The sequence below is a fragment of the Phyllostomus hastatus genome, unplaced genomic scaffold (assembly GCF_019186645.2).
Source record: "Phyllostomus hastatus isolate PE091 unplaced genomic scaffold, TTU_PhHast_1.1 phas_contig_34, whole genome shotgun sequence".
NCBI lineage: Eukaryota > Metazoa > Chordata > Mammalia > Chiroptera > Phyllostomidae > Phyllostomus > Phyllostomus hastatus.
Window position 1 is genome coordinate 31,070,398 of NW_025333857.1, and position 18,016 is coordinate 31,088,413.

General features: G+C 39.4%; 1 protein-coding gene across 9 annotated transcripts in view; it reads right to left on the reverse strand.

Annotated features, from left to right (window-relative positions):
• Positions 1–18,016, reverse strand: part of TRPM3 (transient receptor potential cation channel subfamily M member 3) — a 504,806-nt gene that overhangs the window by 161,750 nt on the left and 325,040 nt on the right. For all 9 annotated transcript variants that reach the window (XM_045840204.1, XM_045840203.1, XM_045840200.1 and 6 more), the window contains one exon: positions 10,447–10,570. In XM_045840204.1, the coding sequence (XP_045696160.1) occupies positions 10,447–10,570 (124 nt within the window). The remainder of the gene's footprint in view (positions 1–10,446; positions 10,571–18,016) is intronic.

Consider the following 18,016-nt stretch of genomic DNA (forward strand, 5'->3'; position numbering starts at 1 on the left):
AGAAACGTTTTATCTTCAGCAGAGTTGGAACATGGGTATTTAAAACCATAGATAGGCCATTGACAAGTCCGGCAATCTCAAGCTCTATGTCCCAGTGCGGTACTCTCCTCTATCACCCTGCCCCCATTTTTTGTCCATATGGAACTTGTGAGTTAGTTCTTGTGAGCCCTGAGAGTTTGGGATGCTGGGAGCTGTGTTATCTGTGCACTGTAGCCTTTCTCTGGAGCACTTGGCCACTCAACAGCATGTCTCTGCAGGTGCAGGAGCTGGGAGTGGTGCATTGACATCTAATGCACTGAGGCTCTGCAATAGGCATTAGAAGAGGAGATTTCCAGGACAGCCATGGAAAAAGAGCTTGCCATTCAGAGTGGCTTTCTGACTTCAGTGTTTTCAGAACATGCTATCTGTGACAGGGATCAGTTTCCCTGCTTCCTGCCAGGGAGCATGCATGTTTTTTGCAATGAGAAATGGGGGCCTGGGGAGAAGGAATGAACAAATAAAAGGAGAAGAAGAAAGATAAATGAGAAGCACTGTTGTTCAGTTTTTTTTTGGAAAGATTATCTATTCTTCCTAATACACTCTTCCCCCTGCCCCCCCAGAGAGTGTTACAAAATGAAAAGAGCAAATGCTTTGGAATTAGACACATCTGTGCTTGAATCCTGGCTGTTTCAGTTATAATGTTGATTTAGGAAAGAAACCTACTCTCTCAAAATTTCTTAATTGATAAAATTGGAGAAATAACACTGATTACACAGCATTGTTTTGAGTCTTAAATGAAATATCAGCAAAGTGCCTAGCATAGGGTCTGAAATAAAGCTCATTCTAAATTGTAGTTATTAAAAGAGTATGGGAAGCACCAGACATGGTAGACCTGGGCTTCCTTTGTTAAGTTACTCAGCAAATATTTAAATTGAGGATCTACTTTATATCTGGAAATGTGTGATGTATTAGACAATATAGATATGCCTGCTGAAGGTGTGGATAGACAAAAACATGCAAAAATAATAAATAAGAGAATTGTGAAGTGTGGCAAGTGCTATTGGGAAATGAATAGTGGAATGAAAGGGGAAACTGCTATATATAGGGTGGTCAGGGAAGGCTTCCTGGAGGAGGGATGTTCATGCTGAGAATGAAGAATGAGAAGGAGCCAGCCAAGTGAAGACTGGAAGGTAAGGATTTCAGGCAGAAGGAAGGATGCAAGCTAATGTCTGTGACCAAAGATGACTCAGGGCTGTCTGAGCTACTGAAAGAAGACCAGAGTGCTGAGATGAGAGACCAGTGCCAAAGCAACAGGAGACTTGGGTGAAAGTACTGGTCATCATTTCTAGGGAAAATCTCTCTTGAGAGACTGCTGTTCCACCCTGTTCTCAACTCCAACCCCAAGAAAATGCTACTTTGTAAAAGATTTCCCCCTTTGGTTACTACTCTGGCTGCTACAATTTTAGACATGAAATGATGCCATTTTTTTTTTTGCAGTCCAGTAGTTTGCCCATATAGAATACTCCAGTCATTGGTATTTGATTGTTTCTTAGTGTTGTTAGACAAGAGGGTGATGGGTTTTTGTGACTGCTCTGTATTTCCTATGAGAACGAAGTCTCTGTCTCCTTAGTTGCTCTCTAACAGAAGTCCTCCAACCCATTCCCTGAGAAGCCTGGAGAAAGGTCATACACTCCAGTCTTTGAGCTCATGCAGCACCTGTTGGAACCTGCTGGAGGAAATTCTGTTTTTCCCTGACCAAGGTCCCCTTGGAGGCTGACAGGCTGCAGAAAAACTCAAACTCCATTTTTTGGGTCCCAAGTGGACCTGCTTCCGCTGGGAGGGCTGAGAGTGATAATCCTCATCTCCCCTGGGAAGGACCTGCCTTCCTCCCACCTGGACCAGGTTGGTGGGGAGTAGCCAGGGAACTTTATTTCATTCATAACAGGAGAATCTGTGTTCTCTGTCCTTCAAAACTAGGGTGGTAGTCCTTTGAGTAGATGATGATAATGGGGGAGTGGTAGGAGGAGGCCTGATTGTACCACTTACTAGCAGAGTCACCTTGAGCAAATTGTTACCTTCTCTTAACACATGTTTTGTCTGTAAAAATAGGGATGGTATTAGCTCTCTCTTAGTACTGTGGGAAAGATAAAATTAGAAAAAGCAACTGGTAAGCTAGGTACTAATTTACTCTTTCTTCCCTCCTTCTCTCCTAGTGAAGGGAAACTTCACTAGTCAGTGACATGTCTCTCTTGCTTGTCTCTTATCATTTAATAGCTCATTGTTGGTGTGTGCAGAGGGCCCGTGGTGTGGCAGTGAAGCCCCAACAGTCATTCTCATTGCTTGTTAAATACCATGCCCAAGTGCTTGGAGAAGAATGTGATCACAATATTTAAAATCAAGTCAGTTGTGGCCAATTTCTTTTAATTATGATCTTTCTCTGCTTCAGCCCCTACCAGGCATGCTCTCAATGTATTATGATCTTTCAGTTGTGGTATCTTTAAAAAGGAGGAGTTTTATAAATGACATTTTAATATATTTTCCAGAAATATTAAGCCCATTTCTTGTGGCAAATTATGCCAGACCTTTTCAAGGTCCAAAGGCACAGGAGCAAATAGAAGGTGTAAGAGGTAATGGTGTAGAAGCAAGAAGTTCCTGATATCATGAAGTCCACCTGGAAATCTTTTAACATCTTTCACGCTGCAGGGCAATTACATCCAAATCGCTATGAGTGGAATCCAGCCATCAGCAGTTTTTAAAGCTCTACATAATTCTAATATGTAGCCAAGGTTGAGAACCACTGCTCTGTGGTCTCTTATCACCCCAAACCTCTACACTTCCATGGGTTATATGTCTATGTTTCTATGGATTAAAAAGAAGGAGGAGGAGGAGAAAACTGGCCATGAGGCCAACACAGGCCTGTGGGATGGCCCACAAGATAGGGGTGAATAAAGTGTTGCTCATTCCATTTTGGACATGAGGGTGATAGACCAGCCCCACTGTGAAGCCTGAGTACCAGCTCCTATAACCGATAACTGTGCTGATAACAAATAGTGGGATTGGGCAGTAGAATAAAGAAAATACAAGAAAGAAAAGGCCAGATAAGAGGGGAGAAAAAGAAAATAATGTTTAATATAAAGGAGGAGATTAGCAGGTAAAACTTTTAAATTCCCTTTGAAGGAGAAAATGGTCAAGTAAAGCAGATAAAATCCAAAATCAACCACAGAGATAATAGTAGCAGTGATAATCTTCTTTGTTGCACATGTTTGTCTTTCCCAATTAGGATAATTTTCTCAGGACAAGGTTTGGGTATGGTGCAGGCATATAATAAACAAGAAAAATGATATATTGAGGAACACACAGCCAACAACAGGCTAATGGTCCTGGCTGAACCCTTGGAGTTTGATGAATGTATTCATTTACTGAGCCTCCCATTTAGTAAGAAGGAACGTAAATACCAATATTAAAAAACTGTGGGTGAATGAGTTTAAATGATAGGAGGCATTTTATACAATTGATTAGCATGAAAGAGAAAGCAGAAAGTATCTGTTTTTTCAGACACCTGGTTTATAAATAACTCCTGCATATAAATAGTCTGGGTAGCTCCTTCCCATTTATTTCCCTCTAATCCTCCAGGCCTCTCTTTCTCCTGCAAACACTGTGGGTCAAAAATACAACACAGCTTAAAAAGTTTGAGTAAATTTTGTGGAATCAGAAGTTGGGGAAGGAATAAGCTGGGAAATATCTATTTTGGCATAGTGATTTTCAAACTTTAGTTCTATGATCTTTAGTCAAAAAATATTACTAGGAAAGGGTTAGAGAACTAAGATAAATTTAAACCAGGGGCTGTTATGTTTAGCATTCTCCATCTCCTTGCCTTTACTCATCATGAAGGTTCTGTGGGAGGCAGTTTGGAAGTGTCTAGAGTGTGAGAGTTGATATGGGAAGGCGATTTCTATATAAGACTCAATTGGTAGCCCACCCCATCCTCACCTTTCCCATTCTATTTCCCCCTTCAGTTGTTATACTTCCTAAAATTTCCCTAATCCATGTTTCCTTTGGTTCAGCATGTGTCCTCTATTGGAAGTCCAAGTATGTTATGGAGATCAGTATAACATACATGAATGTGAATTCAATACCTCTGGCCTCCAGGATCCCAGGCCAGTTTCTCTTCAATTAGGACATGGAATTATTTGTGGGAGGTGAGAGGTGGGTAGCTCTGGGGGAACATGTTGGGGGAAGTTCTATTAGGGTGTGTAAGAGGGTTTTGAGGGTGTTTCTGGGGCACAAATGCTTCAGAGAAGGAGGGCACAGTCACTCAAATGTTAATACATTAACAGCTTTGTCTAAGGTCCATCCTCTCCCCAGAATGCAGATGACAACTTTGTTTTCTTTCCTACTACATTTCTTGGTTTCTTGTTGTCAGGCTTTTTATAGCAAAACAGAATTTTGCTAAATTATTTATATTGCTTTATGATAAAATTGATTCTAGGGTTGATCCTTGGATCATAGCCTGTTCATAAGCTGATGACTTCCTGAAATATATGATTTAGCATGTAAGAGATCACTGGTATAAAAACTGCTCATGAGAAACATGGAGGTTTGCATATTTAAAAATTGCTCAGAAGTTAAATATGTATGCAGGTGAAGTATCTCCAAAAAAGTGGAAGGGATGTAAGGCCCTGTACATGGCTCCTGTGAGTTTAACTTAGTTGCTGTCATGGAGAGACCTCTATAATACAGTGGTTCTTAATTCTGAGTTACTCATCCCCTGGGGAATCTGAGAATTAGATGCATTCTTCCCATAATGTGCTTATCCTCACAAAACCTTGCATATATTTTTAAAAGATTTGTAGCACTCCATAAAGACTTATAGTTATTCTGAGACACTAGGCTAAGAACTTGTTTTCTATTAAATTCAGGGAAAACACTAGCCCAGACATTTCTATGTGGAATGGAAAAATTCCTATTTGGGATAGGCTGTAGGGTAGAGGTGAGAACTGTGCTTGTCAGACATAGTACCTTTAACAATTGAGAGAGAATCTAAGAGCTTGCACAATATAAAGAAAAATGTATGAGGCATAGTTTTTTCTCAAGGCAAATTAGATTCGGTTAGATGAAAGTATGAGTGACAAGAGTAGTAGCTCGAGTAATTGTGGCTGGAAGGGTAGACTTGATCTGAATCATGGAGGATCTTTAATGGCAGGCTGAGAAACTGGAACTGAGTTCTGGAGGCCTGTATGTCCCAACCTACCATCATTCTTATACAGTCTTCATCTTTTTCCTGTATTTATGTATAAACACTACAATTAGATCTTTTTCTTCAAATTGATTTCCTTTAAAATTTGTATTTATTTAGGCTTACTACCTATGGTTTTGTGTTCTTATAATTATTTATAATACATATGCAAACAAAAACATACCTCTTAAAATAAAAACATTAATTTGCATTTCACCTGAAATTATCTCCTTTGCAATCAGCTTTTCTCACTTTGGGAAACACTAGTGAAGACAATGGGGGTTTCATTATGAGAGCTGCTCCTTAAAAGGAGTCACTCAGCAGTTGTTTGTTGGTTGGAATGGAGAAGAGAGGGGCTGTGAGACCAAGCAAAGACCAATTGGGCATGGTAAGGCCATGGATGCAGGAGGCAGAGTGGGAACACAGAGTGGGATCCCTCCAGTCTGTAGAAATATCTCCCTAGAGTTGGAACTCAAAACAATGTTCATGTAAATCATATAGCAAGTAAGCTCTTAAAGCAAATAAAATAACACTATAATGTTTATTTTGTATATTATTTATATTTCATTTATGATATTATTTTATTTTTCCCAATGAAAAAGAGTACAGTATTTTCTATGTTTTTCTATTGCCTCTAATCTACTGATATTTTTCATGATTATGGTTGGAAAAGGTCAAAAGCATTAAAATTTTATGAAGTTGTATTGGTTATGAGAGAGAATCTGAGATCTGGATAGTGGAGTTGAAAATCAAATGGGCATTTTCTGTATACTTCTGGAGTCTTCTCCAATTTGTTTAATTTTTCTTGTTAGCTAAAAAACAGATGTAATTCTTGCCCCATTGTTGTGCAGCTTAAATAGCACAAGGAATGCAACAGAACTTTGTCCACACGAGGCATTATCATACTTCATACATCATAAGATAAAAGTTGTTATTAGTATTAGAAGCTGTCCTAGCAAGAAATTGTATAAATGATATTTCCTTCAAATTCTTGTTTTATTTCAATGAATATTTTGTGAAGAGGACATAAGTTGATGCCTAATTTTTGACTTCTAGTGAACAATGAAATATTATAATGGGAAGAATAATTTTAGTTTGCCTTTGCTATAGAAATACCAAGTGACCTGGATATAGTGCTTACATTGTCCTCATAGAAATATAATGACTGCCACACAGGGGCAGACCCAGGAATAGCAACCAACAATGTATTTTTTTTTTTCTCTTCCAGGAATCTCAAAGTCTAATGAACACTTGTTTAGATTCCTCTGGGAATAAGAGAGGGAATGGGCTTCTACCTAAAGTCATTTTAAACTTGGTTATACCTAACATTTAGAATATGAAATCAGCTGAAATATGGTAAAAAGAGGCCAGGACTTATGGAAAGATGCTTTGGGTTCAAGCCATGGGCTTATCACTTAAGTCTTTTTGAGTTTTGATTTCCCTCTGTAAAATGGTGATACTAATACTGATGTTAGCACAACTGGTTGTAGTGTCAAATACAATGATATGAAAATAATCTTTGTTAAATATAAAATACTATATAGACATCACCATCACTGTTAAAATAAAAGTATTTACTGAGTGTTTTCTATGTTCTTTGCATATGTTAACTCATTTAATTGAATAATTAGCCCAAATAATATAAATACTATTATTATGTCAACTTTCCAGAAGACAAAACAAAGGCCTCTAGAGATTCACTAACTTTTCCATTGTTCTGTATTAAACTGACTTCAAAGCCTGCATCATTCTTATTGTTAGAACTGTGATACTCAATCATCTAAAAGAGTTTCAGAACTTGCAGAACTTAATCTGCAACCCGCTGTAAACTGAAAAGTAATATGGAAAACAGTTTTAATGGAGCAATACTTTTTCTGTATCCTCTTTCGACCATCTCATTTAAAAAGTTTGAACTTTGTTAATGTTAAGATGATAGTCAAATAAACTTAAAGTAGCTAGTAAAATTCTCCTTCAAAGAACACTTCCATTTCTTCACAAACATTGTGTTGGAGAGAACTGTTTTCTAAACTGTAGATGTGACTCTATGATTTTCAGCTACTTGGCTTAAAAAGCCCTTTCAGCTGTAAGAAGGGTTTTATCCTCAAGAGCATAGGAGGTCTATTGCACTTGTGTGGAATTCAGAAAAGCAGGACCTTGGAGGAAGACAAGGCTAGCTAGGTATTCATGCTGTTGGGAGTTGTCTCAAAATGATGACTGAAGTCAGAATAGTGAATGCAAGGGGAAAGAGCCAAGAATTGATATTTGATAGATATCTATTTATAGAATAGGGAGGAAGAAGAGGAACTATCAATGGAAAGACAAAAAGAAGTATAAGAAAAATGAGAGGAAATAGAGAATCTAGAGAGTCTAATATCATGGAATCCATGAGAAAGTAACTTTGAGGAAGGAAGAGGAATGCCTCTCTACCCCTTTCTTCCCGATCCCTTACATTTGCCCCCCAAATTAATATGCTGCCGTGGAAAAGTTCTATCTCTTTGATTTTTATTTTTTTCCTGGATAACAACGATGAAACTTAGCTCACAGTTTGGTTCCTAGGGGGATATATGCTCTCAGAAGGTGATAGGTTTTGAGATGTTGTTTTGACCCAAAGTGGGAAGTAAACAGAGAAGTGATTTTTTTCAAGAACAATATGAAGTAAATAGAATGTACTCACACAAAATGTCCACCAATGCATATTTTCCACAAGGCTATGTGGACCAGAGGCCCATAGTTCACCATCTAAATATGCATCTAAAGTGCAGTTGTTTATTACATTAGGAGGATGTTGGGATGAGAAAGATGTCAGATTTACTCCAGAACCAAATCCCTTAGCTGAACTTGGCAATGGTTAGACTGACCTCAGAATGTCATATCTCACTTAGTTTGTAAAGGGAATCAAAGGAAACTTGAAGAAGATAAGAGCTAAATGAAACTCCACTAGGCACTGCTTCCTTGTTTTCTGTGCTCACTGCGCGGCGTGGTGAGTAGAAGCTACCTGGGCTCTGGAGCAAGACAGTCCTAGTGAAGCTGTTCCTGCTGTGCACACATCGCTTACCTCGCCCAGCCTCAGGTACCACCCCTGCTCCCTGCAATGGAAATGTAATGTGTGCCTCACCTCCCCCTCCTTTATTAGGTATCTAGTACTGTCCATGCACATAAATTGTCCCTCAAAAATGGTAATTATTATAATTACATTTATGATTAAGAAATCCTGACTGATTTCTGTCCAGATGTGCAGATAAGGACAATTTATTTCTTGTTAAAATCACATTGCCGTACCCTACAGCTAGGCATACCCCATAAATTTTGCAATAAAGATCTCATGTTAGAGTACAGTTGACCTTTTCAACAGGAACCATAATTAAATGACATGAAAATTATCAGGCAGAATCCCAGGGAACACTCCTATGAAATACCCAGAGAAGCACATTCAGCCTCATTTGGTTTTATAACTTCCAACTGGTTCAGAGAATTTTAATCCTAATTGCTTTCCTAAGAAATTTGCAGGACTGCTGAAATGTATAGTTCTGATAAGTTTTCACAGTTAGCATTGGCCTCAGCATTGGAAAATCATTAGTACTCAATCAGGAGAAAATCCATACTGTGCAATGTGGAAGCTCAGGGTTTCTTGTGTCTCCTTAGGAGCAGAGGCAGGGGTGAGCTGAACAGCTGTGAGCTAATTACCTCCTAGATGGCCTAGATGGGGGAATGCCAGGGGCACTCTCTGGGTCGATGACAGATGCTCTCCTGGGTCATGATTGGGAATCCCATCTGCACGTTGGCTTCTCTGTGCAGCAGGGACAGGCTGCTGAGGTCTATGATCACTCAAGGGTTAGAGGTGTTGTCCCATCCTCCTCACTTCCACTCCTTTCACCTGAACCTGGAAGGTGTTGAGAGCTTCTCACAAAGATCTCGTGGATGTTTTCCAGAGATGGCTCTTGCTTACTTGAATCAAACCCCCCTTTTCTAAACATTTGGTTTCTCAAACTCAGAAATTGCCTCCCACCCTCTCTCCTGGCAGTCTCAGTGAGCCCAGTGTGCACTAGCCACTGTCCTAGGTATAGGGACACTGTGCTGAGCAAGACAGTTCCAGCTCACAGGTACTTGAGGAACCTGTGAGTACCTCAAGTACTCTTGAGGTACTCACAGTCTAGTGGGGAAACTCGGTGAAGGTCCCTCCCACTCTGTCTACATCCCTGTAGTTGAGCCTTTTAGGGTCTGGCCCTGGTGACCCTCTGGAAAAGAAGGCCCCCCTGATGCCCCAGAGGTAATCATTCCAGGATGATTACCTCCACTGGAGAGTGTCTAAAACCTGAGTCAAACCACTGGTAGGGTTTAAAGTTCTCCTTACCTCCCCTGTCAGCAGGTGGGCTCATATGCCTTTGAGAATAGTCCCTGACCGCTGGGGCCTCTGGAGAATCTACCCAGAGTGGGCTAGCTCACTACACTGGCTTCTGTGAGACCATTTCTAAATAAAAATATTTCCAACAGACATTAAACACCACTTGTTTTGAGCCTTAGTTCCTCATTTGCTAATCAAGTGATCTTGAATTTCTTTGTCTTTAAGGTAAAAGCAATAATCAAACCTCTCTCATTGGGATGGTAGCAAACATCACAGGAGTCAGGACCTGCAGAGACTTAGCATCCTGCCTGGCACATTGCAAGTGCTTGTTACACGTTAGTGCATTTTTTATTTCCGTTCACCTAACAGAAGGTCTCTGTGACTATACCAGATTCTGTAAGACATTTCCCAGACACAGGGAATGTCAGTAGCTTTTGGGGGACACTTAGGAAACTACAGAAATTTCCAGCATTCCTTGGTTTCATTCCTCCATTTTCTACCTGTACAGCTTGGCATATTGGCCTGGACCCTGTGTCACTAAGATATCTGACAATAAGCACATCAGTGACTCACTACTCACAAGCACAGTGAAACCCCAAACCTAGGAGAGGATCAACTGAAGCATTTCTAGGGAGGAAACTGGCTTTATCTCATTTGGGTGGTGAACTTCAATAGGAAATGACACTAAAACCCTGCCTCACACAGTTCATTAAATTAGGGCAGGAAAAGCAGTGTCTTAGCTACTGAGGAGAGGAAACTATAGAAGCCAGTGGGGCTTGTGGAAGGTTGTAAGCTTGGCTGGTAAGAGAAAAGTGTGTGACTCAATGGTTAAATAGAACAGGGAGCATGGAGAGAGCTCTGCCACTCATAGGGAGCAGTGCTTACATACCAATTCCTTCTTCTTCATGCACTCCATGAGGATGATGAACAGATGCTGGGCCTGGGTTCGAGTGTATGTGAAAGTCTTCTGGATGGTTACCAACAGCTGGTCCCGCAAAGACTCATTTATAAGTCTGCAATTAAAAACAATGTCAAAACAAGTCACCCCAGCTCTTATTCAGTGCATATTACTGAGAAATATGAGAACATAAGGAAGCATTATGACTACTGAGACAGGCATTACTTTCTGTATTTTTCTCACAATAGTTATTTTGACTGGGATAATTAAAAAAAGAACAGTGCATTTAAAAATCAATCCATTTTAATGTCTCAGACCCTAAATGAGGGATTTGGTTCTTTTTTTTCTTTTTCTTTCTTTTATATGGGATATGTTTAATTCCCTCACCCTCAAATGCTATGATAAAAAATGCCTTTAATTAATCAGCATTTTGGTAAAAATTTACTATATTACTATCTAAAGATTTAAATTTCAACTTTATCTGTAATTATAAAACAAAGGTCATATCTCAGTAATGGATTTTTGAGCATTGATAAGGAAAAATAGAAATTATGTCTCCTCTAAATCATTTCAAGTTGGTGGTAGCTTATCTGGCCTATGATTCGGGTCATCATTATTTGTGTCAAGATTTTGTGTGTTACAGCTAGTAAGGTCCTGACCCCAAGGAGGTCTCATATTAACTACTTTATTAAAAGACAGTTTTTACCCTATAGAAGAATTAATAAAAGCAAGGGAGGTGCATCATAGCCAATTAATGCTCTATTATCTCTTAAATATAGACCAATGGTAACTAAGTTTAACTCCCCTCTCACTAGCCTGGTGAGAAAAGACTGGGCTATTTCTACCAGACATTAAATGACTGGGAATAAAAATTTACTTTATTTAACAGGTGATGTCCAAAATCAGGAAGATAAAACTTTTTTTGAGAACCAGTGACAAAATTATAATAACTTGCCTAGTATGTTAAAGTTTATACTTTTTAAAAATAATTGAAGTATCAGGAACTCCTACACGCAATAGTATAATATCATTATTATGTCATTTGGTGCTTACAAGAACCCTATAGCCAAAAGATTTATACAGTTGAAGAGGGAAGGATATTTTATCCAAAAAGAGCCAGATGCTTATGGTTACTCAGCATATAAGTGGCAGAGTCAGGGAAGAACCTAGTTCTTCCGATTCCTTGTCCAGTGCCCTTCCCACTACACCACACTGCCTTGTATTACACCTGTTGCACTGCACCACTGCCTCTGTTCTTCGCTGTGGCTATTTGAGCAGGAAATAATAAAATTCCCTTTAACATAAAGGCATGACAAATTTTGTTGCTTAAAAGAAAGCAAGATGGGAGGCTTGAGAATATGTTCATATTAGTAGCCTGCTGTGTGCTCCAGGATTGTGTGAGGATTCACCTGGGCCCCCTAGGTTGGACATTATGATGGCCCAGGTTTGAGGAGGGTGCATTCCTTGTGACAGAATTATACAAAGGACCCTGGAATATCACTCAATTTAGTAGTGGACTGGGTTATTCCTCTGCCCCTCAGGAAGACTGATATCATGAACATACACATTTAGAAAAAGAGGATGGGCCAGATAAGGTTGAAAAGTGATACCAGATCATCTTAAATTACTATTCTGGAGGACTGTGTGGTCTAGGGTGTTGACCAATCTAAAACCATTCATTCATTCATTCATTTATTCATTCAGTCATTCAGCAATTGTCTAGTGATATCTGTTTAATGCCAGATACTGTGGTGCATGCCATGGCAACAGGGATAGATGAGATGTGTATACTTCCAGACTTCAAGGAGCTTACACACCAGTAGAATAGAAAGACGAGAGCCAGCAATTCAACTGTGATTGACAGTGGTAAAAAGAAGTAGAGAAGCTTGTGATGGTTGAATAGAATCTAATCTAGAGAGCTCAGGGAAGATTCCACTGAGGAAGTGCTGTTTTATCCAAGACTTGAGGAATAAATGAGCATTAGCATTGTCACGGGGTGGTGGGGCTTGTTTAGAGCATTCTCAGCAGACAAAAGTGCATGAACAGGCCTAGTTTAGAGAAAATAAAAGGCCAGTATGCCCGGATCATAGAAAGCAAAAGAAAAAGTGGAACAGGATGGGGCCACAGAAGGGGTGAGCAACGGTAAGATAATAGGGGAAATTATGGGTTAGTGTTAGAGATCTCAGATTTCATCTCCCCACCACTCCCAGTGATAAGCCATTGAAGGATTTAAGTTGGAAAGTGACATGATTACTTTTGTGTTGCCAATAAATTTTCTTGAAGAGTCAGAGCCTGAGCACTCATATCTGAGCCTGTGTCTAGTTGACAAATAACCCATACGGATACGTCTAGAGAATTCTGCAATATCAAGTGTACCTAGATGTTGTACATGATTAACAATAGAAAAGACCCTTCTGATTAGTCACTTGATAGATCCAATCATTCATCTGCAGGTGTTTAATTTTTATAACAAGTCAAAATTTGTTTTCCATTGCTAAGCATCTGTAATAAAATCCCAGTTCCCTGAGGTCATTAACTGTCTGAAGGATCTACTTGTTGCTTGGATCCAGACTGTCATTTTATAAAAATTGAGGAATGATGTGTAACTTAGCTAATTGTGGGCTTCAGTGGTTAGGAGATGGAAGACACTAAGAATCTTATACTTTTAGCACAGTGTTGCAGCTGACTAAAGTGGTTTTGGATAAATCATTTAGCAACAAGAACCATGGAATTCTGCTTCCAGAAGTAGAAGAATTCTCTAGGTTAGTTGTTTTCCAAAGTGGGGGATGCCTGTCTCTTATGGACCAGAGACAGTTTTGGGTGCAACAAAGGTGATTTGGTTCTTCTAAAGCACTGGTTATACTCAGTAAACATTAATAACTGTTATTGCTGGTTCAGTTTTTTCCATCCTTCTGATTGCATTAAGAGGAAAATTGTATTTCCAATGCCTCTTTGCCTTTACTCCCCAACATCTGCAAATCTCCCCCTTTTGACAAAGAAATAGCAGATATTAGATCTCATGTTTTCTGCCTAAAGATTTTAATAACGTTGTTTTGGGAAAATCCTGCATAATATGTGGCTTGTGCATAGCACATAATGGTCTATGACACCAGTGATAATCTCATTTTATCTTTGAAACACTCTGTGAGTCAAGCACCTTTCCCATTTTGCAGAGGAGAAAACTGTGGCTCCAAGAAGTTAAATGATTTGTGCAAAGTCACATAACTTGAGTTGAGTCTATTGATTTCAACCTTCCCTGCATGGTGCTGCTTTTCCTGATTGTAACCTATAAATATGTCTTTCAGTTTCCTGGTCATCGGCATTGGAGGTAAACATTCCAGTGTATTTGTAGTAGGGAACTGATTTTCCTTTTGTGATATAGAGAACATCTGAAAGAAATTAGGCAAATTTGGAGGAGATAAGTAAATGACTGGTAAGTGAGGACAATGGCAAAGTGCATTCAGTGCATGGGAGATTGTATTTGCTTCTGACTTTTCCCAAGGTTTGCTGTGCTGAACTAGAAACTTGGTGTTTGGCACAAAGGCTTACTCTTGCTCCAAGAACCCTTTTTTATTTTGTGGCCATTATTCTGAAAGATATTGAGAAGCTTGCTTTCTTGAAATTATTGCTTTCTGAGCTCCCCCTCACTTTTTTTTTGTGCAAAACACTGGAATAATTTAAAAATCTTGATTGTGATATTTAATCACCAGTAAAAATAGAAATAAGCCCAATTTAGTTTTCTTTTTATGGCATTATAATAGTAATTGGGAATTTCTTGACATCAAAACATGGTCATGTAAAATTTTGGTTTTAGAATTTGGCCTTTGACAAAGGGTGCCTATTTATGGAAGCTGTTGGTTTGTGGCTCCATATACCAATGCTATTTTTGTTATGCCTAAAATTGGAAGTATAGTCATTAAAGTGCGGGAATTTTTTTATACTATGGCATTTATGTCTCCTTTTATATGCTCTGCTTGTGACCTGGAGCTTTTTAGATGAGTCACAGAGTTATTTGAAATAGGTCAGTGTTCATTCAGTGCTCAGAGTAACTCACAGAACTTCCCATAGTCTGCTACTAGCATTCTGTTCAAAGGCTAGCAATACCACCTGCATATACACTTTCCTCAGAATGAATTTAATTACCTGCAGTATCAGAGTTTTGTTCCTAGATTTAAAAATTAGAAAATGCATTGAGAATTCAATGGGACTTGAAGAGTTAGGCTCGGGTTAATGGCTTTTGAGGAGAGAAGCCATTCTAATGCGCTCCACAGACACTCTATTAATTTGTTCAGATACAATATGCAAAGTTTTACTTATGTAAATAAAAAAGATTGTTAATAATATCACAATGTGGTATTTAAATGACATCATTTCCTACAGGGTCTCTAATGCTCTAAAGAAAAGTGAAATTTTATTATTTTCTTGAAGCTAAAACAAAGTACTAAATGTGACATTAAGGACACAGAAAAATTACATGTCTTGCCTAAGGTCACAGAGAATGGTATTTTTCTTTTATTCTTCTTCCCCTTCTCCAGTAAAAGTGACCACAAATGTCATGAGCCTGGGTCACAAGTAACAGCCGGGTCCCTCCCAAAGATGCAGCATGTGCGTGAAACATCACTGCCACCAGGGCCAGGCTGTCTGGAGTTAGGCTGTCACTCGCCAGCTGTGCAATCTTGTGAAGGTTATTTAATCTTTCCATGTCCTATTTTTTACATATATAAAATGAGAATTATAATAGTACTTATCTCATAGACTTATAAATACTAAATGAATTAATCTTTGTAAAGGGCTTAGAAAAATGCCTGGCACATACCAAATACTATGTAAGCATTTGATATTATCAAATCACTGTCCTGACTCTGGCCAGGTGGCTCAGTTGGTTGGAGCATTGTCCTGTACACCAAAAGGTTGCATGTTTGATCCCTGGTCAGGGTATATATGCCTAGGTTGTGGGTTTGGTCCCTGGTTGGGGCACATGTGGGAGGCAATCAATCGATGGTTCTCTTTCACATCAGTGTTTCTCTCTCTCTCTCTTTCCCCCTTCCTCTCTCTCTAAAATCAATAAAAATATCCTTGGGTGAGGATAAAACAAATAAACAAACAACCAAACAAAACACTGTCCTACAATGCTCCTTAGGAAAGAGTCACTAAGTATTCCTTCCTGTTAAATAGCATGACCAGTGCCCAGAGCCTCTGTGTGCAACGTAGAGCTGTCTTGGGATCGCCACTGCTCTGCATACCTGCTGAGCCCTGTGGTACAAGGCCACTCACAATCCAGGCTGGAGAAACAACCTTTCCACTTCAGAGAGGCTAGAGATCACCGGTTCTTTCTTATATTTTGGAAATAGAGATACTAAACAGATTTGGGAAGCTCAATTAGAGTGGAACCTTGTAAACACCCCATGTAGACATCTGTGCATCTATTTATTTATTCAATCAACAAAAAATAAGAGTACCTACTATGTGCCAGGCACTATGATAGGAGTAGACAAATGAAGAATATTCAGTCCTAGTCTCAAATAACTCATAGGGATGTATCTCATATATTCTGATAATCTATTAACTGGTAAGTTAATAGATTTACTTAACATGAATACTTAAGTAAAACAGCATTTATTTATTGTGTTGATGGTTTTGAGGATCAGGGATTCAGGTAGCGCACAGTAGGGATGATTCATCTTTGCCCCATGATATCTGGGGCCTCAGCTGGAGAAGCTGGAATGGCTGAAGATGGCCATAAATGCTCAATTGGAACTGTCTGTCTGGGAACTCAGTTCTCCATGTGGCATCTGCTGGGGCTGGAATATCTTTACTCCTCCTCTGGCACAGGGCCTGGGATGGCTGAATGCCTGGGGAATGGCCAACATTGATCCCTTTGGTGGTTTCAGAGCAGATGAACTTACATGGCTTCTCTCAAAGTGAGGATTTCGAGAAAGTGTGTTCAAAGAGGTCCAGGAAGAAACTGCAAGGCTTTTTATGACTTGACCTCAGAAATCCTAGAGTGTAATTTCCTTATTGTCAATTATTCAAGTCATTAAGAGCAGCCTAGATTCGAGAGGAGGGAAGGAATAGACCTCATCTTGATGGAAGAGAAACATAAATATAGAGAGAAGGAATACATTAATGCTGATCATCTTGGAGACAAGGAACTTCATCATGTGATGCTGTTCAGATGGGACATTGTACAGCATTGATCCTTTCTGCATCTAAGCAGCATCAACTTTTTAACTTTAAATTCATTTTTCCATGGACATGGACAAGAGGGTGGTGTTTGCCAGGGGAAGGGGGGTTGAGGGGAGGTGGAGAAGGGTATAGAGGGGATAAGTGGTGATGGGAGGAGACTTGACTTGGGGTAGTAAACACACAATACAGTATACAAATGATGTGTTGTGGAATTGTGCACCTGAAACCTGTATAATTTTGTTAACCAGTGTCACCCCAGTAAGTTCAATTTAAAATAAATAAATAGATTTTCTCTTTTAACAGCTGATTATAAGAACCACAATTTTCCTTAAAAGTGGTAAAATAACCTCTGATGATATTTTCAAAATGTTATTGCTTATTTGAATCATAGACCCTACAAATGTTTTCTTTTGATTCAGCAACCTATTTATATTTATTGAGTACCTACTAGGTACTCAATATTTCTTTTAGGCCTTGGGCACCTGGCTGGACCCTTTTCCCATGGGTACCATCATTATACCTTGTCTTTGTTACATGCTGCATGTAAGGGACATCCATAAAATGTGTGCCTGCTTGGATCAACCTGCGATGTGCCCAGGTTGTCACCTGCAGCAACAGTGGAGAATTTTCTTGGTGCCCTCCTCTCACTTTGGGGTCTTTTGGGAGAGGGGAAAAAACAACAACAGCACCTTCCAGAAACTAAATGCCAGAGATATCTGACTTCCCAGAACACTGTTCTAGTCAACATCATTCTCGGTCTGCCTTGGTCTGGGCCCTTACCCAGACGGTACCCACAGATCACTAACTGGTTTGTTCTTTATCCTCCTGTAAGCCACATCCCACAGTGTTGATAGAATGGAGCTTCTGCAAAGCAAACGTGATCCTATCACATCCTCCTTCAAACCCTGCAGTAGCATCCCATCACTAGCAATATCTTGTATCAACTCTTATATTTCTGGAGCCTGTATGTTTTAAGGAAAGCACTAATCTGAAAATCCTGCTGAGGGATCTGAACTTCAGGATAAAGGAATGATACAACTTCAGAGCAACCATTTTACAAATGTAGATTCTGAAGCATAAAGGCGTGAACTGACTCACTAAGATTATATTGCAGCTGAAAGCATCAGAGTAGGGTCTATGGGGCAAGAGACTCAGAGAGGGAGAATCTCCAGTAATAAATTGTATGAATCTAAATATATAGGTTCAACTCAGTGTAGTAAGGTAAAATTAGTCATTTGTGGTTTAAATGACTATATACAAGTGGAGACTTCTTCTGCTTTGTTCCTGAAACAGGATGTTATGGATCTCATGTGTGAAAAGACTAAGTCATGTGGTTTCAAAGATCTGCTACTTCCCCAGAGTTACTCTGCTAGCT